At 46.9% G+C, this 25099-nt stretch overlaps 6 protein-coding genes and 1 non-coding gene across 12 annotated transcripts; 3 read left to right on the top strand and 4 right to left on the bottom strand.

Moving 5' to 3' along the window:
• Positions 1-115: 115 nt before the first annotated feature.
• On the bottom strand, positions 116-2505 carry LOC130535745 (zinc-binding protein A33-like). Its single transcript, XM_057050994.1, has 6 exons — positions 2050-2505; positions 1848-1943; positions 1513-1743; positions 1409-1431; positions 995-1113; positions 116-908 (listed from the first exon to the last, which is right to left on the bottom strand). Exons 1-6 carry the CDS (start codon positions 2434-2436, stop codon positions 358-360), a joined length of 1407 nt encoding a protein of 468 aa, XP_056906974.1. The 5' UTR covers positions 2437-2505; the 3' UTR covers positions 116-357.
• A 146-nt stretch (positions 2506-2651) lies between these two features.
• On the bottom strand, positions 2652-8457 carry rapsn (receptor-associated protein of the synapse, 43kD). Its single transcript, XM_057050995.1, has 8 exons — positions 7815-8457; positions 6963-7301; positions 6434-6592; positions 5256-5354; positions 5049-5171; positions 4908-4961; positions 4621-4820; positions 2652-4541 (listed from the first exon to the last, which is right to left on the bottom strand). Exons 1-8 carry the CDS (start codon positions 8037-8039, stop codon positions 4469-4471), a joined length of 1272 nt encoding a protein of 423 aa, XP_056906975.1. The 5' UTR covers positions 8040-8457; the 3' UTR covers positions 2652-4468.
• Positions 8458-9049: 592 nt separating this feature from the next.
• Positions 9050-11999, bottom strand: kbtbd4 (kelch repeat and BTB (POZ) domain containing 4). The gene is made up of 5 exons (XM_057050991.1): positions 11937-11999; positions 11073-11547; positions 10861-11002; positions 10474-10580; positions 9050-10390 (listed from the first exon to the last, which is right to left on the bottom strand). The coding sequence occupies exons 2-5, from the start codon at positions 11532-11534 to the stop codon at positions 9530-9532; spliced, it is 1572 nt and encodes a 523-aa protein (XP_056906971.1). The 5' UTR covers positions 11535-11547; positions 11937-11999; the 3' UTR covers positions 9050-9529.
• A 525-nt stretch (positions 12000-12524) lies between these two features.
• Positions 12525-13559, top strand: LOC130535750 (protein FAM180B). The gene is made up of 3 exons (XM_057051004.1): positions 12525-12718; positions 12856-12932; positions 13012-13559. Exons 1-3 carry the CDS (start codon positions 12646-12648, stop codon positions 13354-13356), a joined length of 495 nt encoding a protein of 164 aa, XP_056906984.1. The 5' UTR covers positions 12525-12645; the 3' UTR covers positions 13357-13559.
• ddb2 (damage-specific DNA binding protein 2) lies at positions 13435-16615 on the bottom strand. 2 transcript variants are annotated; one of them, XM_057050992.1, is made up of 11 exons: positions 16515-16615; positions 16302-16432; positions 16126-16232; positions 15706-15897; positions 15453-15619; positions 15020-15119; positions 14718-14895; positions 14473-14618; positions 14223-14378; positions 13927-13972; positions 13435-13832 (listed from the first exon to the last, which is right to left on the bottom strand). In XM_057050992.1, exons 1-11 carry the CDS (start codon positions 16592-16594, stop codon positions 13576-13578), a joined length of 1560 nt encoding a protein of 519 aa, XP_056906972.1. In that variant the 5' UTR covers positions 16595-16615; the 3' UTR covers positions 13435-13575. The 2 variants fall into 2 exon arrangements, with proteins under 2 accessions (XP_056906972.1, XP_056906973.1); XM_057050993.1 differs by having other exon boundaries at positions 15706-15888.
• On the top strand, positions 16218-22840 carry LOC130535740 (kinesin-like protein KIF23). 5 transcript variants are annotated; one of them, XM_057050982.1, is made up of 24 exons: positions 16218-16485; positions 16581-16639; positions 17107-17173; positions 17347-17475; positions 17560-17665; positions 17914-18050; positions 18138-18250; positions 18333-18503; positions 18677-18721; positions 19126-19238; positions 19490-19611; positions 19705-19807; positions 19883-19962; positions 20035-20154; positions 20228-20387; positions 20640-20801; positions 20887-21053; positions 21144-21317; positions 21392-21595; positions 21672-21905; positions 21985-22073; positions 22164-22242; positions 22387-22448; positions 22534-22840. In XM_057050982.1, the coding sequence occupies exons 2-24, from the start codon at positions 16593-16595 to the stop codon at positions 22547-22549; spliced, it is 2700 nt and encodes an 899-aa protein (XP_056906962.1). In that variant the 5' UTR covers positions 16218-16485; positions 16581-16592; the 3' UTR covers positions 22550-22840. The 5 variants fall into 5 exon arrangements, with proteins under 5 accessions (XP_056906962.1, XP_056906965.1, XP_056906961.1 ...); XM_057050985.1 differs by lacking the exon at positions 16581-16639 and having other exon boundaries at positions 16264-16485; XM_057050981.1 differs by having other exon boundaries at positions 16363-16639.
• Positions 19307-19403, top strand: LOC130536980 (Z30 small nucleolar RNA). The gene has a single exon (XR_008953521.1). It is a non-coding gene; the product is annotated as a Z30 small nucleolar RNA (small nucleolar RNA).
• Positions 22841-25099: the final 2259 nt, after the last annotated feature.

Below are 25099 nucleotides of genomic sequence, written 5' to 3'. Positions count from 1 at the left end.
TAAAATGCTATTTAGTGTCATTGCTGCTTTAGCAATGACACTAAAGAAGAAAATAATAAGATCAAACCGCCAGTTTATGCTCTATTTAAAGCACCACACCTCAGTACTAACACAGTTGAGTTTAAAAATAGCTTTAAAACCAAGGGGGAAAATCCACCCATACAGAACCACACATAAATGAAGGACTTAAGTTTTCACTGAAAAATTGTGATTATTCTCTGGAATGTCCAAAGTCTTTCAGTTTATGACACAAGCAACATTTACTCTCCTGAAGATTTTTGTTTGTTACTTGTTACACTGAGACCATGAGATGAGTTACTGACTTCTGGATCAATCTTCTGATTATTATTCTACTGTCTACTCCACATTAACTGTTATTTTCCGAGGACAAACTGTTAGCGGACTGGAGCTTTTTCCGTCTTTATACAGTCCAGGTGAGAAATATGGGTATATCTTCTCCACAAATCTGTCATTGAATGTGTGTATTGTTGTAGAATCCTCAGCGTTGATAAAAACGACCTTCCCTTTATCAAAGTCCAGTTTTACAGTAATCCTCCCTGGTTTCTGTTTCAGCACCAGCTTGACGCGAGGCGAGGTCTGAGCCCAGAAGGTGTCCCCGTTGCACAGGCCGATCACCCAGAAACCCTCCGTCGGGTTGAGGAAGACTGCGTTCTTTCTCTTGATGGACTCTGCAGCTGCTCCGATGTACCAGTCTTGGCCTTGGCCCACGTCCACAGTCCAGCTGTGCTTCCCAGATGTGAAACCAGTGGCTCCCAGCACACACACGCGGCTAGTGCATCGTTCGGGATTGTCAGGTAGCAACCGTTTTCTGCAGTATTGCACACGGGTTAACTCCTCGGAAAACTCTAGGTTGGACTGAGCTGTGTTTGGATCCAGAACAAAAGGAACTGAAAGGAGATGTGAAATGTCCAGATGTGAACACACGATGGTGAACCTTGTCTTGTTTATCAGTTCAACGCACTTGTCCACTCACCACATTTCACATGTGTAGCCATCTTATTCCAGACTCCAAACTTCAGCGATCCGAGATGCTTTGCGGAGTTGATGAGGATGTCTCGTATGCACTCTGGCTCGTGAATATTGCACTTGGCCCTGAAACACAGAGACAATTTCTGCTTCTCAGCGAGCATCTCAAACACCCTCCGGTGTCAGCAGCCATGAAGGAATAAATCCCCCCATCCTCCCGACGTTCAGAGAACCCCAAAGACTCTTTGTGAATGCAATTTTAAAGAGATTTTCTGTTGTCTGTTCTCAGCCTCTGGCTGTTTGGCTACTGTGCAGTCAGACTGTGGTTGCAGACGACAACACTGGTGCAAGACTGAAGGGCTTGGATGCACTTTTGCACAGTGGGAGTTTAACTTGACTTGCCAGTGAGATGCTTGCTCACCTTTTCTTTGTCTGCTTGTAATCCTAAAGAAAGAAAAGAGAGAATGAGCAACCTTTAAAACAACAGGTTAACAGTGTGGCTGTTAACAGCAAAACTAATAATACCATTAAAAATGGCAAATCCTTTTCTTTGAGGGCCATCTCAATGTCACCGACGTTGGCCGAGAGGTTCTGGATCTCCTCCGTGAGGGTCTTCAGCTTCTCAGACATCACCTGCTTCTTAACCTCCTCTTCCTGCCTGAGCACCTTCAGCCGATGTCTCTCTTCCTCCACCAGAAATTTGTGCAACTTGTCAAATTCCCCCTGGATTGCTTCCTCGTTTTCAGCGGCTTGATTCTGAGGAGGAACGTAGAGCCGGATAAATGAAACTCTTGGGTTTGTTATCAGTGACAACAGTGAATTCCTGGGAATCTTCTTAGTGTCTTTGCTGAAAAATGTACCTGAATATAAGTTCTGGTTTCCTCCCACTCCTCCTTAGTCTTGTTGAGCTTTCTGAGCTGTTTCTTCAGCGTCTCCAGCAGAGCAGCCATCTCTTTCTGAAAGGCGATGACAGGTTTCATCATGTTACGTCGGTATGCTGTTGAGCTTTGCCCTCACAGATGAGTTCGCTGTGATTCTTTCTCTTTTTACGTTTTAACTCACCTTTTTCTGCTGAGAGGCCTCCACCACCGGACAACACTCGTGAACTTTATGCCGCTTTGAGGTTTGGCACACCAGACAGATGGGCTCTTCGTCGTTCTGGCAGAAGATCGTCAGCTTATGCTCATGTAAAAGGCAGATGCCTTGGTCTCTACTAGTCCGTTGCCCCTGGTACTCCTCGGCTGCGATCTTTAAGGCCAGGTTGATGGGAGGCCTCTCTGGGATGGAGACGGTGCGGCAGACGGGACATTCCCGGCAAGCTTTTAGCTCCCAGAACTTGTGCAGGCAAACTTTGCAGATGTTGTGGCCGCACTGCAGGAGGACGGGGAGGCAGTAGATGTCGGAGCACTGGGGACAGAGAAGGTCATCTTCACAGAGCCTGGTCGCCATCGCATCTGAGCTGGTGCAAAGTGAGAAGAAATCGTCCTGCTTCAGGTGTTGTCGCTCACAGAGTGAGAAAACCTCGGGAAACTGGTATTACTGGTCGACCGTGCATTCCACCTGTGCTGATCTAAGACACTCTTGACATTCACCTCTGCCGTTTAAAAAAGCAACAGAGGATTTTTTATAGACTTTTCAACCACCAACAGTCAGCAAAACCAAAGTCAGAGAATAATAATACTTTATTTCAAAAATATTGCTGTGGGCGAGTAGCACGGACTGACTAAATGTGTCAATACACAAGTTGCTTTAAACTAAGTCAAAGTCAAGGTTGTGTCAGCATGTCTAGAAAAATACAAGGTTAGATGCAAAACAGAGGTAGTTTAAACCATTAAAGTTGAGTCGTTGAGAAAGACAGAATAAAAGTGACTAACGCATAAAGTTGCAGGCGAGTTTACGTTCACGATGCAGAGAGAAGGGATTCAAACTGAGAAACAGGAAGTGCTCGGGCTGCTAAATGTGTTGGTCTGCCTCTTCTCTACTATTTTAAAGCTACCACATTTTGTGTGTGTGTGTGTGTGTGTGTGTGTGTGTGTGTGTGTGTGTGTGTGTCTACTCCCTCAGCGTACTCCCTTTGGAGACATCTACTGGAAAGAAGACAGATGACAAAAACTAACTCCCTTGTCCTCAAACATCCCTTCATGTTAGCAAACATGCGGTGCCCTCAGTCTGTTTTCACAGACGCTCATTGTCGCTTTTTATGCTGTCAACAAGAAAGATTATAGTTAAATAAAGTCTGCGTTCATTTTGTCCTGCTTTAGGCTACAGTAGAAACATGGAGGCGCACCCGCTCCAGGATCTATACACATATCTGACTTATATGTGAAGTAAAGCACAACTGTGGTTTGCTTAGGTTCACACTGGCGCTTTAAGTTTCAAAAAGGGTCAAAATTACTTGAGTTTGCTTGGGTTTAAACATAGCACCAATTTTACACTTCAAATTGTTTTTCCTCCCCCCTAAATCACAAAACATCTCAAATCCACAGAGCAAATAAATGAGGAATATGAATGATTAAAGCCACTGAATATTAAGAACTATAATAAACAAATCAAGTACATTTCTGTGGATACATAATCTAAAATAATCCAACCTTGCTGCTCGTCACTGGCATGAAAACATGCAACGCTGACACCCACTGACAGCTCAGCTCCCTACACTGATATTTACATATGGCTACAATTATAACAATACATTAAATATTAAACATAACGCGTCTCCTCTATAGAGCTATACTGATACGAGCGTGTGGTTGGTCAAAGATCCTTTCCCAGTGTGTTGCCATCTCCGAGAGATCACGTTGACGTCAGATTTAAGAGTCAAACATGGACAAAAATGGACAGAAAAGGAAGTGGCGTGAACACAGCGAGCATTGATCCAGCCCCTTAATATGGATGAATAAGGAGAAAAAAGAAAAACAGCTGCTTGTACCTGTTTTGTAAAGACATCCTAGTTTTTGAATGCTTAAGAGATTTTAGTTCGTTTCACCTCAAATAAATCAAAACAAATGGACATGAGAACCTTATGTACATGAATACAGTAATAAATAGAGCAGGTATGAAAAGAAATAAATTCAGAACTGGCTCTGTGTTCTGCTTTAAAAAAACAGTTGAGTAAAAAGTGATAAATCAAAACCCAGGATAAGATTACTGAATACCTCTTAAGATTGTATCATTTTAAAACATCTACTGTGTAACAGGACAAATGTTCTGGCGTTTAAACTCCCCAACACACAGATGACGTCAGCCCTCCTGCATCAGCTTACTGTGTAATGAAATAAAACTCTGCCGCCGAGCCGGAACTCCACACAAGGACGGACAATCGAGTCCTCAGAGCCGCAGCACGCGTCACGTTGATCCAGTTCGCCTCCATCGCCGGGAAGCTGCGAATTTTTACTCTGAACGGGTTCTTCACGCGCGGCCGGCTCCTCGTAGCTCAGTCGAGACGCCTGCAAGGCTCCACGTCTGCGGATCACGTCGGCGGTCACACAAACCCGGGTTTCACCGAGGACTTGAAACACTTTGGGCAACCTTTAGTCCCGTTTGTCTGGAGACACCTGAAAGGATGAAACAGTCGTAGGTCAGCGGGGAAAATGGAAACTCAGAAAGCGAGTACCAGCCCGCGGCAGCACGCACTTGAGATGGAAGATGTGGGAACAGGGTAAAGCCTGCAGTTTTTGGTCCCTGTCCCCGATGGACTCCCCACACATGCCGCAGTAGAGCTCCAGCTCCTCCACGCACTGGAGGAACTTCACCACCTGCTCTCGGAGCTCCGCCTGCTGCCCCTGGCTTCGATAGATGCCCTCGCTCAGGCAGTGCACCTTCAGTGTACAGAGCTTCAGACACCAAAGAGTGAAAAACAACGAGATGTGACACCTTCGCGCATGAGATCGTGCAAGTTCTGTGGCCAGAAGAGAATTTACCTTGTTTCCTATTCCATCCGCCAGTTCCTGTGCTCGCTGCAAGGATTCAAGGGCCTGTAAAAATGCACGGACAGGGTGGGCGCGCGTCCCGGTGAATGATGTGGCTCATGTTCCCTCACTCACCCTTGCAGTCCAACCTACCTTGTCATACTCTTTCTGCAGAAGCCAGCACTTGGCAACTCCCAGGTAGACTTGTGTTTGTCCAAGACGGTTCCCGATCTCGGTCATGATGGCCAGCGCAGATTCGTAACGAGGGAATGCTTTCTGGGGGGAGGGAAGGAGGAGGAACGTCACATCCGTGCTCAGCATAAACAGAGAGCATGGGATAAATCTGTCCCGGTTGCTCACATCGACATCGTGCCTGCAGCGGTGTATGTCTGCAAAGTTCAGCAAGCACAGGGCCTGCAGAGGACGGTCGCCGTGCTGCAGAGCGATCTTCATAGACTCCTGTTGGAGCCAACAATAAAAGAGTTTTGACACTGAACATATTTTATTAAAAACATTTCATGTCTCTGACACCTTTTGAAGCATGTCTTCAAATTCCCTTTTTCAATTTTTAATGTAGTGCCCAGAGCTGCTGCCTCTACAGGAGGAGGTCAAGCATCTTGAGGTTTTAGTCATTCTATAGCATCAGCAGCTCAGCCAGGAGGATAATGAGAAAGATCACAGAATTCAGATGTCTGAGGCTCAGCCCGGAGCTCTGACACACGAGAGGCTGCTGCTTCTCCATGTCCAGGTTGTAAACACTCATGATGGCTCGACAAGGGATCACCGGCAAGAGAGAACTTCTCTCTGCACGCGGACGTTTAGTGGGCACCTGAAGTCTGCAGAGTGGCTTCAGACACTGTTAAATATCTCTGCTCAGCTATTTAAAAAGAGAAATGTTTGGCTGACTTTCTGTTGAAATCCACAAGCTCACAAATGAGCACGAATGCGTTGGGATTAAAAAGTGAACGCTGTTCCTGCAGTCAGAGCTGAATTACTGAATTACAAATGCTGTGCTGTTATATCATCACAGGCTATGTCCAAATAAAGCAGACTGAGAGGTGATATGGAATGTGAGACACTTCACCTTTAAAACTCCTCTTGTACTCTGGTATTCTAAATACGACACGATGTGTAAATTGTTTAGCTAAATGCATTTGGCAAATGTAATCCATCTGAAATGCATCCCTGCTCTCTCGTTACTATTTTTCTTCACTCAGGAAATGACATCAAGCTATTTTTCGCCTATGGTACATAATTAGACGGCAGTGAAGACTAGACCCCCGCCCCCTTCATTTACACTTCCAACCAGCGGCTCTGCGAGCATATTTTTGTCGAGGTCTGAGGCCTGGAACAAGACAACAACTGCTGCCTGCACCTGTTCCTTCAACATCTACTGTATCTCTCCAGCTCTGCCGCAGAGAGATGAGAGACGGGCAACTTAGAGAGGAAGCAAAAACTGTGACATTCTCCGCACAGCTGAGGGGGGGGGGGGCTGCTCCGTGGACAGCAACGACAGCACGTTAGTTATCAAACAATACCTCGCAGCATTCCATGGCGTCTGGCAGGCGCTCCAATTTCCTGTAGGCAACAGACATGTGGTACTGGCTCATGGCGCGGTACTTGAGGCTCCAGCCTTTGCCGTAGTCGTTGACGAGCTCGGCGGCTTTACATGGGAAGAACAGGGCCTTCTCGTAGTCCTGTTGGCAGAGTGGCGTTGATGAGTAAGGCATCAGATGTCCTGTAGTGCTCACAAACAGCAGCATCTTAACAGCAGATAGGCCTGTATGGACTCAAACACCTGCATCCACGGCATCCGTCAGAGGCGGTTACAGGAGCTAAAACCAACCTGTTGGCAGAAGCTGAGGGATTCAAAGAGGCAACGTATTATTAAGCTGCTCAAAACAGGAGCTAAACTTTGCTCTGCAGCTTTATCAAGCTCTGAAGCGTGGTTAGAAAACACGGGCAGCCTAAATGCCCTCTTCTGGCTTTACTGTCGGAGGTGGAGCGGCCTTCACGCATCAGCAGACTTTAAGATGAAATCAGGAGCGGCTCATTTATTTGAAGTACCTTAAGTGTGACGTACATGTTTCCCAGGCTGCAGCAGACTCTGCACTCCAGCATCTTGTCGTCGTTGTTGTGAGCGTAGCGCAGGGCCTTCTCGTAGCTCTCCAAGGCCTTCTGGAAGACGCTGAGGCCCAGGAAGGCGTTGCCCATGCTCAGACATACCTGGCCGTTGAGCTGCAGGCTCACGGTGGTGCCCTGCATGTTTAAGCAGGTCTTGCAGTAGGAAACCGTTTTCTGGAAGTCGCACAGCTTCTCGTTGCTGCGCGCCAGGTTCAGGTAGCCCTCCGTCAGGTAGTCCGGGTCCTCCATTTCTCTGGCCGTGTCAATCTGATCTAAGGCGAACTGCAAAAGACAAATCCTCAAATTCAAATACACATTGGATAAAAGGAAAACAGGCAATCTTCCTGTCCAGAAGCTCTACCAAGTCCCCATTAAAGCTGTGGAATAGAGTGGGCACCGCTCGATTACGGACGATTATGTCAACAAGACACCCCGCAGATACTCGGGTTGCAGGACACTTATTTACTCTGCATTGCATGCAAGCCTGAAATTAACCCATTCCTCACAGGATCGACATAAACCCCTCAAAGACAGTCACCTTTGCCCCCCTGTGTTCCGTTACGACTGTAGAAATGTTAAAATGCTGTTACCCCAGGCCGCGGCAGACATGATGACATATAAAATTGACGAGATATGCGGTTCAGCCACAAGCATCAGTTGCATAACACGAGATCGGGTACAAAAAAGCTCTTAAATGGTGGAAGCCTAAAGGAGAACATGGCTGTCAAGTCTAAAATTAACCCTTAAAAGGAACAGCGTAGTCATCACTTTAGAGATTAGCACAGGCGCCCCTACCTTGAGCATATCTTTATATTTTCCCATTTCCGAGTGAGCTGTGATCAGACACCCCAACACTCGAAACTTCCCACCGGGATCCGAGGTCTTCTCCAGCACTTTTGTCCAGACGTGCAGGGCTTTGTCCGTCTGGTTGGACTGGTACAGCCTCAGGCCCTTTTCGATCTGCTGCTTGGTTTGGTCCTGGCCCATTTCTGGTGCGAGGAGCCTCATAAAAACACTCATTCGTTTAGGCCATGCAATTTGGGTGAGGCAGCAAGAAAGCAGATCCTTGCCATGCACAGTACAAATCCAAAGAAGATCCCTTGAAGATGATCCTCTGAGAGGTGGGAGCCAGAGGGCCTACCAGGTCCCGCTCTCTCAGCTCCGGCTGTGCTGAGACCGAGAGGAAACTGGATCCACCAAAGGAAGACCACAATAGATCAAGACCATGATCGCCAGCCGCCGTGTGTGGAGACGGAACAATACCTTCCCCATTTAACCGCACATCGATCCCCTCTCACCGGCGAGCATTCAAAAATCTCCCCCTCAGGTTTTGGTTTCAAAAATGCCAAAGAAACACATTTCTTAGCAGAAGGCTAGCAGTGACATCCCAGAATATCTACTCCCTCCACACCCCAGCGAAAGGAATTCTCTGCGACCCCCCCCTCCCCTTGCACATCGTGTCCAACCCCCGCCACCTTCCTCCTCCTGCTGGCGCTACAGCAGATGGCCTTGTCAATCCAGACCATGTGTCCCTTCAGGAATTCTGTCCTGCCCTCAGCCAGCAGCTCCAAGGTCAGTGCAGCTCCTCACGATCTACCTCCACAGCGGATCCAACGCGGCGCTGCATCACACCTCGGTGGAGCGCTCAAAAACACTCCGGGGAGATTCACACACGCGGGATAGTGGAGCGCTGGTGGAGGGGATATAAAAAACTCTATCACCCAACATTCATGCAATGCATGTCAAATTGTGTGCACAGCAGCTCTCGGTTCTTATGGGAGCCCACGTGTGCCCCCCCTCAATCTTGGCGTCAGCAACTGATGCTTAGAATAGTTCACAAAGTCTGACATGTAACTGGGTTTGGGTTTCAGCTGCACAGCCTCCTGAAACACATCAATGGGATCAAAGATTTGGCCTCTTGTGTAGCAGCTTTCTCTCCTTCAACTCCCCTTTGCCTCCACCAAGGACACAACCGGCACCTTTCACCTCGCCATTCATGAGAGACGTCACCAAACCGGAGATAAACGGGGCAGGAAGGTAGGGATCTTTATATGCACCAAAAAGTAGAGATATATTTAAAAGTGTGATGTGTGTAACAGTGACGATATATTTAAAACTGTACATAAAAAAAGTCCCTGTTTTGTTCATGAACACTTGTGACTTACAATTTACCATCTCTATATGATTTGATTCGATCACATGAACATTTAATCTTTACACTGGTAGAATAAAATAGACCACAAGAAAACAACATTGTAACAATATCATCACAAACGTCTCAGCTAAGAGATGCACAATGTTGCAGAGTGTAACACAAGCTAACACAGAGCACTGGGCTGATGTCACGCTGGTCTGGTGATGAAGTCAGAGTGGAATGTTTGACACACAAACCAGCTGAATAAATACATTTAGAGCCGTACTCGTCACTGGACGTTTGAGCAGTGACGTCGCGCTTATCCGACAGTCAGCGGTGCGTTTGTGGGCCGCGGCGTGGACGTCCGGCAAATATTTTAGGCCAAAACAAACTGCCAGTTTGTGAGGAGGATTTTTATGCCTCTGATAACCGACACCACGGATGTGGCCGGGTTAAACTTTAACGTGTTTGCGTCGCCTTTCTTGCATTTGTCCCTGAAGACGTAAATGCAGCCGTTACAGCTGGCCACCTTCCACAGAGAAGGAACGCAGCTCCACACCTCAGGGAAGCGCAAGCGGGTGAAGCTCTCCAGCAGAGGGTTGTAGCACACCAGGGAGTCTCCCTCTGCCACGATAAAGATCACGTCCATGTGCACGGCAGCGTGCATGCAGCCGGCGAACGGCAGCATATACGGCTTGATTTGGCACTTCTGGGAAGCAGTGTCAAAGCACTGAATCAGTCGAGACGGTTTGGTGAAAAAGTCCATGTCGTTTTCTTCTCCTCCCAGGAGATAGATGGTGCCTCCCAGGTTAACGCCTGCGGCCCCGGACACAGCCGTGTCCAGCTGGCTGGTCTCTGTCCACATGTTGTCCTTCACTGTGTAGTAAATGACGGCGTTAGAGAGCGTGTCCTGCAGCGTTTTCCCCCCTAGAGAGTAAATGGCATCCTCAGAGGAGACAGAGACCATGGTGTGGTGGAGGCGGTCTCTGGGCAGCGGGGCGCAGCGCTCCCAGTCCATGGTGTGCATGTTGCATTTCCACATGCGGCGGGGGATGGACCCCCCCACAACGTACAGGTCCCCGCCATGTTTACAGGCTGCAGTGATCTGATGGCACAAACTGTTCTGGCCGCTCACGCTGATCGCGTCGTCCTCGTCACAGTGGAGGGACACGGCCAGGGAGTGGGTCCGCGTCTCTTCTTTACCGATCAGGTAGATGTGAACGTTCTCACCAATCTCCTGTTCATGAGAGACGCATCAGGACTCAATGAGAGGAAAAATGACAACATGATCTTTTATTTTTTAATTTGAAGAAAACTTACCTTCAGGTTTTCTTGGAGAATGGAAGAAAACTCTTCTCTTTCCACCTTGTTGTGATTTATCCACGACTCTATGGCTACTGTTGGATTCTGGGAGGTCGGAACACCATCTAGACAGAAACACACATAACAGGCAGATTATATATCCACCTACACTTAAAATACAGAAATATTTTGGCCACAACGTTTATTGGAGGTGTTACAGTTGCAGTCCACAGTCCACACAATAAATCTGTTTGACTCCTGATTAAATCATAACGACCACACTTTTTTACATAGAACAATTACAGAAATAAAAACAGTGATTGTCCTTTCACACAGTATTATTTTCATATATGTAAATTCATTTGAAATTTTAAGAAAAAGCTGCAGGGAGAAAATATACGAGACCTTTGATTATGTCTAATAGCAGGCAGAGGGGCAAATTCAGGAATTCTTCTGTCTGATGTAGCTGGGCCAAGTGGATCTTAGCACAGTGTTTGGCTGCAGTGTACAACTCCTGGTCACTGTGTCTGTCTGCCAGCCACATCACCTGTGTACGAAAAATCATTTATGCATCTGATGCTACTTCGTTATTGCCTTTACAACAAATGAGAATTTACCTGCAGGCAGTTTTTGACCTCTACGGTCCGTGAGAGGAAGCGTGAGCATTCCTCGAACAGTGCGGTCAGCTGGTACATATCTGCCATCTCGTAGGTGTCTTGCAGCTCCTCCACCCGGAGTTTAATCGTACCGTGGTAGATGTAGTCCACCAGAAGCTGGAAGACAGTGGCGCTGACATCCTTCAGCTCAATGGTGCGGTTGTGGCACTCTTTCAGGTTGGACGTGAACATGGAGCGGAAAAAACTGCTCTGGGCCGAGAGCACCAGCCGGTGGAGATGAAACTCTTTGCCGTCCACTGTGATGGTGACATCAGCGAACAATCCACCCCCCAGGCAGAGGTCCATGATGCTCTTCACCACACGGCTGGAGTGGGAACGGTCAGTGAAAGTGTAGCCCAGAAAGTAGTTTTCCTCGCCCACAGAGCCCCCAACACTGAGACCCCGCTCCTCAGTGGAATCCATCTTTGCTGCTCACCTGAACAACAACAACGATCACACACAGATCCCAATCAATCTATAACCGGGAGAGATGCATCCTGTAATCCACAGTGCATTACTAAATCCAGTGGAAGGAAAATTAAGTCAAATTCCTTGGTGATATTTGAACAGACTCGCCATAGCGTATAGCAGTATATAGTATCAGCAGTGAGCCTAATAACAAACTGAGTTTATAATAACATCGACCCTATTTGGCAGTTTTACGCTAAGGATCCGCTAACATTAGCTCTCACAGCTGCTAAGTGGCCAACGATGCCACAAGTAAATAAAACTCTCATAATATGTCATGCATTTGATATGAAAAAAACTGTAAATGACGCACACTAGTGTAACACGTTAAACTTCCAAGTTTCTAAACTTGCTTACCTTTTTCCCCCCACAACTAAATCAGAAAAGACTGACCTCTCCACCGGAAGTAAATAAACTTCCCCCCGCCCCAATAAGTTACGCTGTTTTGAACTACTGCCCCCATGTGGAGAACGGTTACACTGCAGCCGCTATTCGATTTAATTCATAGTTACAACCAGATAAAAAGTGAATAGAATTCCATTATTTTAATCAACCCTCATGTTTAATGGTTCATTATTATTCTTTACCAAAAAGACTACAATGGACCAGGGTTGTGGAACGCATATTATCAAATTTTGCATAGCAAGCAAGAAATACTGTGAGCAGTCTAAGATATTGAGAATGATTTTAAAAAGTGTTCTGCTATGTTAAGGGTTTTGTAGCATTGCTGTGTATTGGTACAGAATGAACATATTTGGAAAGTTTCCCTACTTATTTAATGTTTCATTAGAAACTCATGTTCATACAGGTTAGAAATGTCAGGGAACTTACGCTTAAGCCTCTGTGAACTTTAAACCTTTTAAGTTCACGATCTGATTTCTGTGAGCACAAAGGATTTTAAATCGCTGCCGTCTCCTCTCTTACAGCCAACTGGCTTTTGTTCCCTTTTTCCAAGGTAAAAAATGCAGGGCAGTCCTAGGCTGAGCTGCCTCTGCCTGGGTTCACAAGAGAGACGGAGGAGAGGTGAAGAGGATCAGAAAAGAAAGCTCTGAGGAAAAAGGGTAGAATGCTCATGAAAACAGAACTAAATGTTTACTTTCTGGCCACTCTCTGCTTTCTGTTTCAGCAAATGCTGCAGGGTGAGTATCAATGGTGTCATTTGCGATGAATGTGAAGCGCATGCGCTGTTCAAGATGCAGTCTCAAAAAACAGGTATTTAATGTCAATAAGGTGTGTTTTAAATGTTTGGATTTTTTTTTCTTTTTAAAAAAAAAAGTATTATCTACTAGACATGTGGCTGCAAGACCAACTGTGACTTGGGGAAAACAATCTGATGCAAAGCTGATGTTTGAGGTATTTATTTGAATTCTTCTTCTTGTGTCGTTTGGCTGGCAGAGGAGCTGAGGTCCTGTTTCACTTTTTCTGTGCTCAGATCTTGCTGGGAGGGTTAGAGTTGGACCAGGACAACAACGTCCTTCTGCTTGATCAGGAGCTGGCATCCATGCGGTCGGGGCGGGCTTTCCTGTCCCAGATCAACGATAACATACCAAGAACTCCGAGCTCCATGATGCAGATGGCGAGCATGCTGCACAGTCAGAGGAGCAGGTCGCTGCCTCCTGCTCAGTTCGACCGTGTTGTCCTGAGTTTGGTTTACTCAGCCCTGCAGGGCCAGCAACAGGACGGAGAGGAGCGGCAGGCCTGGGGTGAGGTGCTGCTGCAGCTGGCCAACGTCACGGTCCATGAGCTGCGTGGAAGTTATCTCTTCAGCTACGCATGAGTCACATGCTGCCACTCTGGAATAGATTAACGCGACTGCGCCAAATCAAATGGAGGGAAAGGGTTGTACAACAACTCCTTCAGTTATGCATGTTTTATTCAAGTTTAGTAGAAAATTAGAAAACATTTTGTTGGTTTTTTATAAGAAACGGGAACATTTTTGAACGTTTCAATTTTTCTGACAGTAAAACGAATACAAACAGATGGTTTCTCGGCTCTCTCATGTCTTTTTTCTCCTCTGTGTTTGTTTTTCTTTCGTGCCGCCTGTGGTTTTACTTTTGGTCCCGGTCTCTTCCAGAGAAGCTAGTTTTTTCTTCATTAGCTTTCCACCCGCCGTGGAAGCTGCTCTGCCTCGGCCAGAGCGCTGCACGCTCCTCCTCTGGCTTCTTGAACTGTCTGTCGACGTTGACGTTTCTTCCTCTTCGTGTTGATCGTTGAACAGGGACTCGTTTCTGTCCCAAATCAACACCGACACACCTGCAGGTCAACAGGAAACTGCATTAATCTCATGTCCTCCCCCTCCTCTGCACCAGATGCTGACGGATGATCACGATGCCTCTGAGTTACTCACCCATCCCAGAGCCAATCGCATCACCCAGAGAATTAAATTTATTGATCTGTGAACAAATAATTAGGATGTGTTAATGGCAGTTTAGCTCCATCCATTAAGGTCAATGGTTGCCAGGGCAGGACCTGCACACCCCATTCACTCATACACTCACACTCAGGGGCAAATAGAATCTCCAGTCAACTAATTGCTCATGATTTATTAAGTTTTCTTGGGGGGAAAAAAGCAGACAGTAAGTGTTGGGAGCAGCTGGAAGTCAAACAGGTTTAGCTATGTTAGAATATTTAAAACATACTTACAGATTTGATCCCTGATCCTGTGGGATCCTGTAGCTGAAAAACAAGTTCTGCTGTGTTGGAGTCATAGATATCAACAGTCTTCTCATCTCCGGGGCAAACGCGGTCATCGGGGTAGCGGCCAGCCACAATCAGGTCGTAGACTGGGTGCCACGTGGCCTTGAAAGAATAAACCCAAGCCAAACTACATTGTAGCTTTGTAATAACACCTGTGTCGTTGTCTATTACCAATTCACTGCTATATACGACAGACCTTGATGGGTGTGAGATGCTGGTACTGCCTGTGAGGATGCTGGATGATGTGTTGAGGCTGGGACCAGTCGGAGGATGAGTAGACGCGGATCTGATCGTACTGATCTGTGGTCAGTAACTTGGAGCAGTCGAGTGGGTTGAAATAGGCTGAGACACACGAGGCCAAAGGTCACGCTCTCAGAATTTAAACAGTGTTTAACCAGTGTTTAAATGTCCTTTAAAAGCTGGACGTAAAGTAGCGTCTACCTGAGTTGACGGCTTTCTCGTGAGGAAGGTCATGGACAAAACTTTTCTTGTCTTTAATGTTTCTTAGATCCCAAAGTTTGACCGTGTGGTCGACTGAAGCTGTGGCCAACAACCAATCACAGCGTGAACTGAACTCGGCGTGGGTCACTTTGGCTCTGTGCAACTTGTCGCTGAAAATCTATGAAAACAAAGCGAGAAATGTGGAAAAAAATGACATTTATATCAGAGAATAAGAGGCATGAGGGGAGCAGAACTTTAATCCACAGCAAAAAAAAGGGGGCAAATCATGGAAGGAGGACGACCTTTTGACCATCCAAACTCAGCAGCAGCAGCTGTCCCACGTTGTCTCCGGTCACTAACATCTGCCTGCTTACTGACACGTCAACGCAGCAGAACCAAAAACTGCAACAAAACAGAGAAAAATGACAATTAGATCTTCAACTGAACACACTTGTAGTTCCACGCTAACGTGAACAGAGGAGGTTCATACTGAAATATTCAGTAATACCTAAATGGAATTTATCGAAACGTTTATTTTACATGATTAATTTCCATTAAAAATTCCATGTTTGTTTGTGTCTTCTATCAAATGATTCATTTTTAATTGCAAACCACAAATCAATATGTTCTTAATAACGGTTCCCTCTTGCTCAACTCTGAACCTAACTGCTAAAAAATAGTCTCTATACTGATTTACTGAACATGTTTGTCTGTTGCATCTTTTTGTCCCCTCACCAAACATTGTGGTAGTCGTGGCCGCAGTCTGCAGTTGTAGCCAGCACAGTGGACGTATGACCCTCGAAGCTCTGCAGGCTCAATCTGCCCTCACCAGAAGCCACATAGATTTTAGAAAGATCCATCGGACAGAATTTCATTCCCCCGATAGAATCTCCAGCTCCGTTCTGTGCAGAGAAGTTTAGATCGGTCAGAAAGCGAAGAGATGCAGGGTTCTGAAATGATCTTTTCTCTGCCACACACACGAACTCACCCCTTGCACAAAGTTCATCTTGGTGGGAACCTTGAAGTCCCAAAGATACAAATCTCCACCCTTGGACCCTGCTGCCAGAGTGGTGGGATGGGTGGGATGCCACTCCAGACAGGTGACCCTGCGGTCGAAGGGGCTGGCGGCACCGTGGAAATGATAAGAGGATAACGAGCGAACAAACGGCTCCTGGAGACACTGAATTAAATTAAATTAGTTTCAGATTAAACTCAAAATCAACTATCACGACAATTATGTCGCAATCTTATTTGGGTTTTTCCTTAAACGTTGACATTGCCAAGTGGCAAAGAGGTAAAATCTGCATAAATGACTGTCAAAGATTAGTATTAATGTAAACGTTATTTTTTCCCCTCTCGTTGCAGTAATTTCTTGTACATTCCGTCAATTTGTGCACAAATCCGCTACCTGTCTCATGTGTGAGTGCAGGCTCTGCCCCAGTGTATTCTGGTAAATGTAGTGCAGGATACTTCCATGGACACTCCTCCTCTGGGCAGCTACAGGCTTCGGAGGTTCTGTGACCAAATAAAACAGCATGGCGAAAGTGTTTTTGTGTAAAAGGACGCTGCGGCATCAGTACACACCTTGCTTCCATGATTCTGTTTTGCTCTTAAGCTTTTTAGAGAGCGTCGATGAGGAGCTGTCGGATCTTTTCGTCACTCTCTCTGTTGACGCTGATGCATTTGACTTGTTCGGTTTATTTTTCATTCTGAAACTAAAGGAGTGAGAGGAACTCTGAAGATGTAACGCGAAATATATACGCCGCAAGTATTAATACACACAATGCAAAGGCTTACCTGCGACTGCCAGTGTTTATAGCAACAGAGTTAGAGGATAAATGTCCCTGTTTGCATAACCTACAGCTGCACGTGCGCATGCAACGTTTAATGTTGTGTAAGGCCAGTGATACAACATGTGGACGGTAGGTGTCACTGTTTCTTCAAATAAAGTAATAATGATAATAGTAAGCGACGTATTGTTGAATGAAAGATGGCAATATAAAAGATGCATTATGGTTTTTGCGAATAAATGGTACTAAAAAGAAAAATAGTGTGCATTCCGGTCCAGTAGGTGGCGGTAATGCCGATTGACAACAATCCTCCAAAAAAGGAAGCGAGGAAGGCGTGACCGGCGACTCATACTCCGCGATCTTATTGGCGGTCGACGGCTCGTGTTGCGGAGGGAAAGTTCAAAATCTTAGTCGGTTTATCCGTGTTTACGAGGCGCCAGTCAAAATGACCAGGCCAGCGTAAGTATTGCTTTATTAAACTCACGTTTTAATGTTAAACTACCTTTGAGTGGTATTGGGAACAATCGATTACTTTCATTTTGTTGTTAGCCGCGGTAGCTAGAAAGGTAGCGCTAACAATGGACCATTTCTTCCCCCAGGAAGGGTAAAACACCTCGCAGGCCTCCTCCTAAAAAGCCTCCTAACAGCCAGAAAGACCCAGTTGGGGTAAGTTGTCGGAGAGTTATAAACAGACGAAGCAAAACAAGGACGTTTTGTACAAATCGGTGTGAATAGTCCTGGATGGTTTTTCTAAAATCAGGACAATGAAAGGGCAGCTGCTCGATAACACGGGCCCTCGGGTATAAATAAGTGCCATGTGTTTTTAAATCTGTCCTCAGGTATACTGCCGTGTGCGACCTCTGAGTGTAGAAGACCGAGAATGCTGCATCGAGGTGATCAGTGGCTCCACCATCCAGCTGCACCCCCCCGAAGGCTTCAAAACAACCCGGAATGGGGAGTTCAGAGAGGTACCGAGAATAGCGACCATGGGCAAGGCTGCTCATGTCGGTGTACCAAGAGGGGGATGTTTTACGTATGTATTCTCTTCTCAGACACAGTATTCCTTCCAAAAAGTCTTTGGCGTTTCAACGTCTCAGGTGGAGCTGTTTCAAGATGTGGCCAAAGTTCTTGTCGATGACCTTATTCATGGAAAAAACGGTAAGAATGAAGCTGGTCATTTCTTTCTTTGTGGTCACGGGGAGGGCGTTGGGGCCTGTCCCACATGCACCCCTAAATGTGTCGCCAGCTGCAGGGCCCAATGTGAGTATTTGGTGGTTTCGTACCTTGACATTTCAGAGAAAAAATCTCAAAACTTTGGTGTTTTTGTCTTGTAACGTGACGGTGAAATCATCATTTTCATTTCATGCTCAGGTTCGGCAGTTGACTTCTCTGTGTGATTGTGGCAGGTTTGCTCTTCACCTATGGGGTCACTGGCAGCGGGAAGACCTTCACAATGACGGGGTCTCCGGGACAGGGCGGACTTCTCCCCCGCGCACTTGACATGATCTTTAACAGTATAGGAGCTTACCAGGCCAAAAGATTTGTAAGGACATTGACTTTTAGGGGGAAAAAATCTTGAAAAAACTGAATGATCTATTTGAGACTTTTGTGTACACTTATTTTTTTTCAGATTTTTAAGTCGGATGACAAGAATGGAATGGAGATCCAGAGTGAGGTCGATGCTTTGCTGGAACGCCAAAGACGGGATAACAACCAGACTTTTCCTAAAACACCATCCTCCAAGTAATACCGCTGAACTACCAGTGCCTCAGTGCTGCCGATCACAGGAGTTGGTCAGAGTTAAATGATTATTTAATCATTTTAGACAAAAGCTGGATCCTGAAATTGCTGACATGATTACGCCCGAGGAGGCCTGGAAGGCGGATGGTGTGGACGAGGACAGCGGCTACAGCATTTTCGTCTCCTACATTGAAATCTACAACAACTACATCTACGATCTCCTGGAGGAAACGCAGGAGGATGCAATCAAACCAAAGTGAGTTTAAAACAGTCAAGCCCATAAGGATCTGAACAATGTCACAATTTTTAAAGAGGTCAACTCTTTAAAAATTGTGTTTCATATCTAGGAAATACCAAAAACGAAAGATTCACATTTGAAGGTCTGTCAGTGTCGCTTCAAGGTTGATCTATTTCTTTTCTTTTTGATAGGTGGAATGGTGGCGGCACACCTATGCGCCAGAACACTGAGTTCATGTATGTGACCAGTGGATACTTTTACATCAAACTAATGGCTCCAGTGATTTAGACTCCCCCTCTAAGTCTAGACTGTTGTAGCAGGACCTGCTAACAGTTTTTAGCTTTCAAGAGTTCCCCTTTAAAACTCTTCTAGTTTCAAATCAGTCTCACAAGTTGATTACTCTCAAATCATTTTTATAACTTGTGGTTTTGGGCAGCATGTACCGCTGTGATCCAGTCCTAAAATATTAAATCGTTCTTCGTCTTCCATTTGTCTGTTTTGTAGAAGCTCCTCAATGTCTGTTGCCTGTGCCGCGCTTCCTCCAATGCAGCGTTTCCATTCTTTTCCCATCCCCACTGATTCCCCACCTGCTTAAATACTTGCATACGCCTGATTTAACAGTGGAATGTTCTCCATCTAGACCGCCTCAGTCCAGACTTCTCCGAGAGGATCAGAATCACAACATGTACGTGGCTGGCTGCATGGAGGTGGAGGTCAAATCTGCTCAGGAGGCATTTCAAGTGTTCTGGAAAGGTAGGTCAGAAGAGCGACTCTTGGAATGTTGCATTCAGGCTAAAGTCCAAGAGGACGGAAAGAAAACTCTGCAAGGATGATTGTTGATGTGACTGACTTGGCACTGCTGGCCTCCGGGTCAGCTTTGGCCAGGAAATGACAGCTGTTAATCTTCTCTCTGAGCAGATCTGGTGTGTTCTCCCAAAGGTTAGACCTGTTTTTGAGGAATTGCCACATTTTAAAGAGATCTGTGTATCTACTGTGTTCTGCAGGTCAGAAGAAAAGGAAGGTTGCGAACACCTGCCTGAACAGAGAGTCCAGTCGCTCCCACAGCGTCTTCGTGATCAAACTGGTTCAGGCTCCTCTTGATGCCGACGGCGACAACGTTCTGCAGGTTGGCTGAAGCTGTCAACGCATCTCTCTGCAGCTTTTCAATTCAAGTTGATGCGAACAGCAACTTCTGATATCCTCTGATGTTGCCCGACAGGATAAAAGCCAGGTGGCCGTGAGTCAGCTGTGCTTGGTGGATCTGGCTGGGAGTGAGCGAACTGGGAGGACTGGGGCAGAAGGAACGCGCATACGTGAAGCAGGTTGGTTCGAAAAACCCACTTTTTTTTACCTCATTGACGATTAAGTGTAATTATAGCTAATTTTGTATCTCACAGGCAACATTAATCAGTCTTTGCTGACTCTGCGCACCTGCATCGAAGTACTTAGAGAGAACCAGAAGTACGGCACCAGCAGGGTATGGATCACAGCTGTGGGACACTGTCGAAGCTACTGATCAGCAACGCAGCTAACAGGTTCTGTTTGACAGATGGTCCCGTACAGAGACTCCAAACTCACCCATCTCTTCAAGAACTACTTTGATGGAGAGGGCAAAGTCAGAATGGTTGTGTGTGTCAATCCCAAGGCTGAAGACTACGAGGAAACGCTGGTAAGTTCCCCCCAAATCAAAAAATCCCCGTCGGCTGTTTGGGTATCACGTGAGACGCGCTCCTCTTCCTCAGCTGGTGATGCGGTTTGCAGAGATGACCCAGGAGGTGGAAGTAGCTCGGCCGGTGGACAGGCCGATCTGTGGCTTCACGCCAGGCCGTCGCCATAGAAACCAAGCATTTAAGGAGGAACTCTCTCGCAGACTTGAGGAGCGTGGTGGTCCAGTGGATAAAGGCAGGTTATTCCTCTCATCAAACATGTTGCTGAGGCAGCTGCACCGCTCCCAAAAATGAAACTAGCTAATTGAATCGAAAACTATTGTTTTTATTCAAAACTAAAGCATTCCAAGACAGACTGTTGACGTTTCTCATGTAAACTGATCTCGGTTGGTTCGGATGTTTTCTTTACAGTGGTTTCTGTACGTGGGATCGTTTTTGATCCCGCTGCAAAAATAAAAACAGCAGCTGAGTTGGTCTCTCTTCTTAGATGTGGCGTCTGCTATAAGGCCTCTGCTGCAGAACCTCCCACCTCTGCCCTCCTGTGAGCTGACTGACCCCCGCGATGACGTCACCCTGCCCAGGCTGATCGAAGCTCTGCAGCACAGACACAGGATCAGACAGACGATGTTTGACGAGTACAGCAGAGCAGGTACACGATCACGGCTCTTGGCTTTTAGATGGGAAGAAGCTGAAAAAGTGTTGAAATCCTGCTCGTTCTCTCCTCTGTGTTTAAGCCAACACGCTGAAGTCCATGCTTCAGCAACTGGACAGCAACCAAGCTGCCACGGAAAATGCTGTTCAGGAACATAACGATAAACTGTCGGAGAAGGACAGAATCATCCAGAACAACAAGTCGGAGATCGAGCGCCTGGAGAAGAGGACGAAGATGTATGAACATAAGGTGCGAAACAAAAAGAAATCACCATTTCATCCCTGGATGAAAGGTGTGATGTTGCTTTTCTTATAAAACAGCTGTAATGTTCCGTTTCAGATTGACATCCTGCAGAAAACAACAAAAATCTACGAGGACGACAAGCGCTCTATGCAGAGCGAGCTGGAGACCAGAGCGCAGAGGCTGCAGCGGGAGCTGTCCGACAAGAGGCGCATGGAGCAGCGCCTGCATGGGGCGGTCACAGACACGCACCTCAAGTGGGAGAAAGAATGCGTGAGTCAAAGCGCCGCCTGTCGGTGTAGATTAATCCACGGTCGGGTCCTCATCGCCGCCGTCTCCACGTACAGGGCAGACGCGTTAACGTCATGCAGATGGAAATGCAGAACAAGCTCCTGGTGAAAGACGAGAAGCTGAAGCAGCTCAAGGCCATTGTGACGGAGAGCAAGACCCGAGGTCGCCCCGATCCTCCACCTCGGCAGACGCAACCCACGCGTCCTTCCAGAGAGGAGCGCCTCCCCGCGAAGCGCTCGGCCTCCCCGTCTCCCGCCCCCGTAGGTGTCGAGGACTGAAGGTGGCACCTATGGTCGCATCTCACGAGTGGAGTGTGATGTTCTGTCTGTTCTGCAGACGTCAACGCCGGTGCGGCCGCTGCATCGTCGCTCCCGCTCTGCCGGAGGGGAGAAGTGGGTGGACCACAAGCCTTCCTTCAACATGGACCTGGGTACCGTTCTGCAGCCGGTCATCCCGAATGCCATCCATGTGTCGGCACCCAACGAGAAGGTCCTGTCCAAGTGCGACAGATATGTGCTGACGCACCAGGAAGTTGCATCTGACGGCGAGATTGCGACCAAACTAATCAAGGTAACTTGTCACTTTTGTGAAAAAATGTTTTTTTTTTTAACAATTCCCTCACAGGACAAGTTCGGCCCTTTTCTTTCAGGGTGATGTGATCAGAACCAGAGGCGGAGGACAGGCTGTCCAGTTTACTGACATTGAGACGCTGAAGCAGGAGCTCGCCACAGCTCCCAGGTATCGCCCAGCAGCCAGTTAGCAGCAGCAGATGTGCCAGATGTTTGCCATGATGCCTTCACTGTTTTTCTGTTCCCATTTTAACTGCAGCCGCAAAAGAAAATCTTCAGAAAACAAACCTGCCAGCGGCGATCAGACAGATGGATCCTGGACCGACGTGGAAACGAGGGTAAAAGGATGCTGACTCACTCAAAGTAGCTAAAAATGGATGAGAGAAGTGCAGTGTGTTTCAAAGGCAACGTTTGTTGCATTTCATGTGCTGTTGCTACTGACAATCGGTGAATTTTCAGCCTAATTTGCCTGTTGTTTCCAGTGTGCTGTGGCTTTGGAGATGAGGGCTGGTTCAAACATGGGCCCCAGCTGTGTGATCACCAAGTAAGCTGTTAGCTCTCCTACTGCACATTTGCACATGCTTTTTGTTCCCATGCAGTTCAGAAACTAAATTTCCTTCCCTCCCCAGGCGCAGAAAACCCTGAAAACAGCTGGCCACTCCTGGCCTCGCCTCGCTCCAGTGCAATAGTCTCACCTTTTTAAACAAATCAAATCACTTTTGATAATATTTAAATGTTTTCACCACTTTTATATATGCAAGAGTGTACATACAATGATCACCAAAGCTGCTTTATAAAGTATTTTATATCACATTTGAGTAGTAGCAAATGTTTAGTAGCTGCTTTAAAAAAATACTGTAACGATCATGTGATGATGATGGTGATGATGATGATGATGGCTGCCATTTTAATACACTATTTCCACCCTTTTATAAAGTTTCTGTGTATTTTTGGTGACTAAAATAACTGCTGCTGATATATGGGGTAAGTTTATCTTCTACCGCTAGGTGGCAGCAGCAGCATTTGCAACAAGGTGCAGAGCTTCAGGTCCTGAGGAGACAGTGATGTCCAGTAATAACTTAATCAGACTGGCTGCAGTGGGAAGGATCAGAGAGCGTCAGCAGCAGTCACAAGATTGTTATCTAAACGCCATCCTTACAGACAGAAACATATTAAATCAGTCTTAAAAGCTGTAGTCACGTCAAAAAGGGCAAAAGCAAAATTTCCAACGAGATTTCCTTGTTTTTGAAGCCAAACGGCAGTTTAAGATACGCAGACACATTGCATGAGTAACATTTCCATTTTAATGACGGCAGATCGTTATCTTTGACCCCGGCAGAAGCACTTGACCCCGTCGCACTTTGGCTGTGATGGAATAAGGAGATGATTGACTGGAACTGAAGTTGAGTGTTTGAGAGGTGAAACCTGCAGCAGAACGACAGCTTGATGGCGCTTCGGCCTCCGCTATCGGCGGAGAGTCGCCCATTTAATGACCTGCTGAAGCTGCTGTGCTGCTCTCATTCAGGCGTTTCAGTGGATGTTGAAACCTCATCTGCCGTCGGTCTGGCTGAGTTTCAATTGGAACGCGCTGGAGAGTGACTAACGCGGAGCCTCCCGGAGAGGGTCAAGAGCCGAGAGCCACCGATGGCCATTAAATTTACTCCTGCGAGATATGGAGTGCTTTGCTTTTTGACCAGGCGCTGTTTCATGTGCCGCGCCACACTATTATCCTCTGCTCTTCACTGCAGGCCCTCCACCAGCGAGTGTTATAAAGACGTTCTGGAGCTCCTCGTGGCGGAACATCGGCAGAAACACAAAGAAAAGACTAATAAAAGCCCTCACGGGGTGACAAGTTTAACCTTTGGCGTTAGCGTTCTATGTTTTTAAGCTTGTTATGATGTCACTGCGCCTCCAAGAGGACCCCGAACAGCACGTATGCGAAGGAAAAGCCAAACTATCACATTTGGAGGTTCACCGCAGCGTTGCTATGAGCAACATGGCAAATCCGATGTGAGCGGCACATTCACGGCCTCCCTGTTACCCCTGTGCAGTGTCAGGAGCCGCGGGTGTTTAAATAAGTGTAATGACAGCTTAACCTACGAGAACGACTGAACGTTGGGCGGTGACAACTAAACAGTCGGTGTTTCGCAGCAACAGGCTGAATCGGCTTCCCCTCTCACTGGTGAGAGTCTTAATCCCTGACGATGAAAGTTAATTAGTGGGAGAGAGAAGTGAATGAGAGCGGAGTGGCTGGATCTCCTCACTGTGTCCTCATGCGTCATGACGGCCGCCGCCTGCCAGCTGACGGAGATGAGCGCTGACAGGCAGTCAATTGTCATTCAGCCCATCGTCGTGCCTCTCGGGACTCATCCGGTTTGTTCTTCGTGGCTGCTTGAGTCTTAATGCGTACTGAAACGCACAGCGGCGCCGCGAGCTGCTGCATTGGCGAGTAAAAGCTCCCAGACGAGCTGCCTCAGTGAAGGGTCAAAGGTCACGAAGATGGGATTGGAGGCCGACACCTCGCCTCATCTGCCTCATCCTGAGCTGACATTATCAGGTCACTCAAACACACACCTATATATTTCTATCTTTGTGAGGATTCCTCAGCCATGACCATACAACCAGTACGTAGCGAGAACTGACCAGTTCAGTTTGCATTTCTCAGCCCGGCTGCTCACTGTGAGGACGAGCCTGTTATTTTGAGTAACAACGTCCTTTCCATCAGCCTCATACCAAACGATGATTATTGTCAATTATTTGTGAAAATCCTCAAACACTTCTAGTGTCCAGGCCCTCAGAACGTGTCTACAGCTGCTAATAGGTGATGCCAGGTCCAAACCATCAGTTCTCCGGTCGGTCTGATTTCCATTTAAACCCAAATTTTCATCTGCTGTGCTGAAGCAACTGTGAGCAGGAAAAGATTAAATATCTCCCCAAGATGATGGTTGGTTTTGGTCTGGTTTTCCAGAACAGCACCCAGCGCTCGCCAGGCAGAGGGCGAGAGATGTGCAAAAAGTGGCCCCGGCAACATCTGGGGGCTTCCAGCAGGCCTGGTTGCTCTTAGAGGAGCTCTGTGCGTCACATTTAATGGTACGAGCCCCACTGTTGCACAGGACGGTGAGGAACAAACCCTCTCAAATACTTCTCAAATCCAAGTTTGTCCTCTGGAGCAGCTTTGATTTTGCCCCTTTGATC

This window comes from Takifugu flavidus, chromosome 13 (assembly GCF_003711565.1).
Source record: "Takifugu flavidus isolate HTHZ2018 chromosome 13, ASM371156v2, whole genome shotgun sequence".
Lineage (NCBI taxonomy): Eukaryota > Metazoa > Chordata > Actinopteri > Tetraodontiformes > Tetraodontidae > Takifugu > Takifugu flavidus.
The sequence above is the reverse complement of the archived record's forward strand: the minus strand, read 5'-3'. Positions and strand labels throughout refer to the sequence as shown.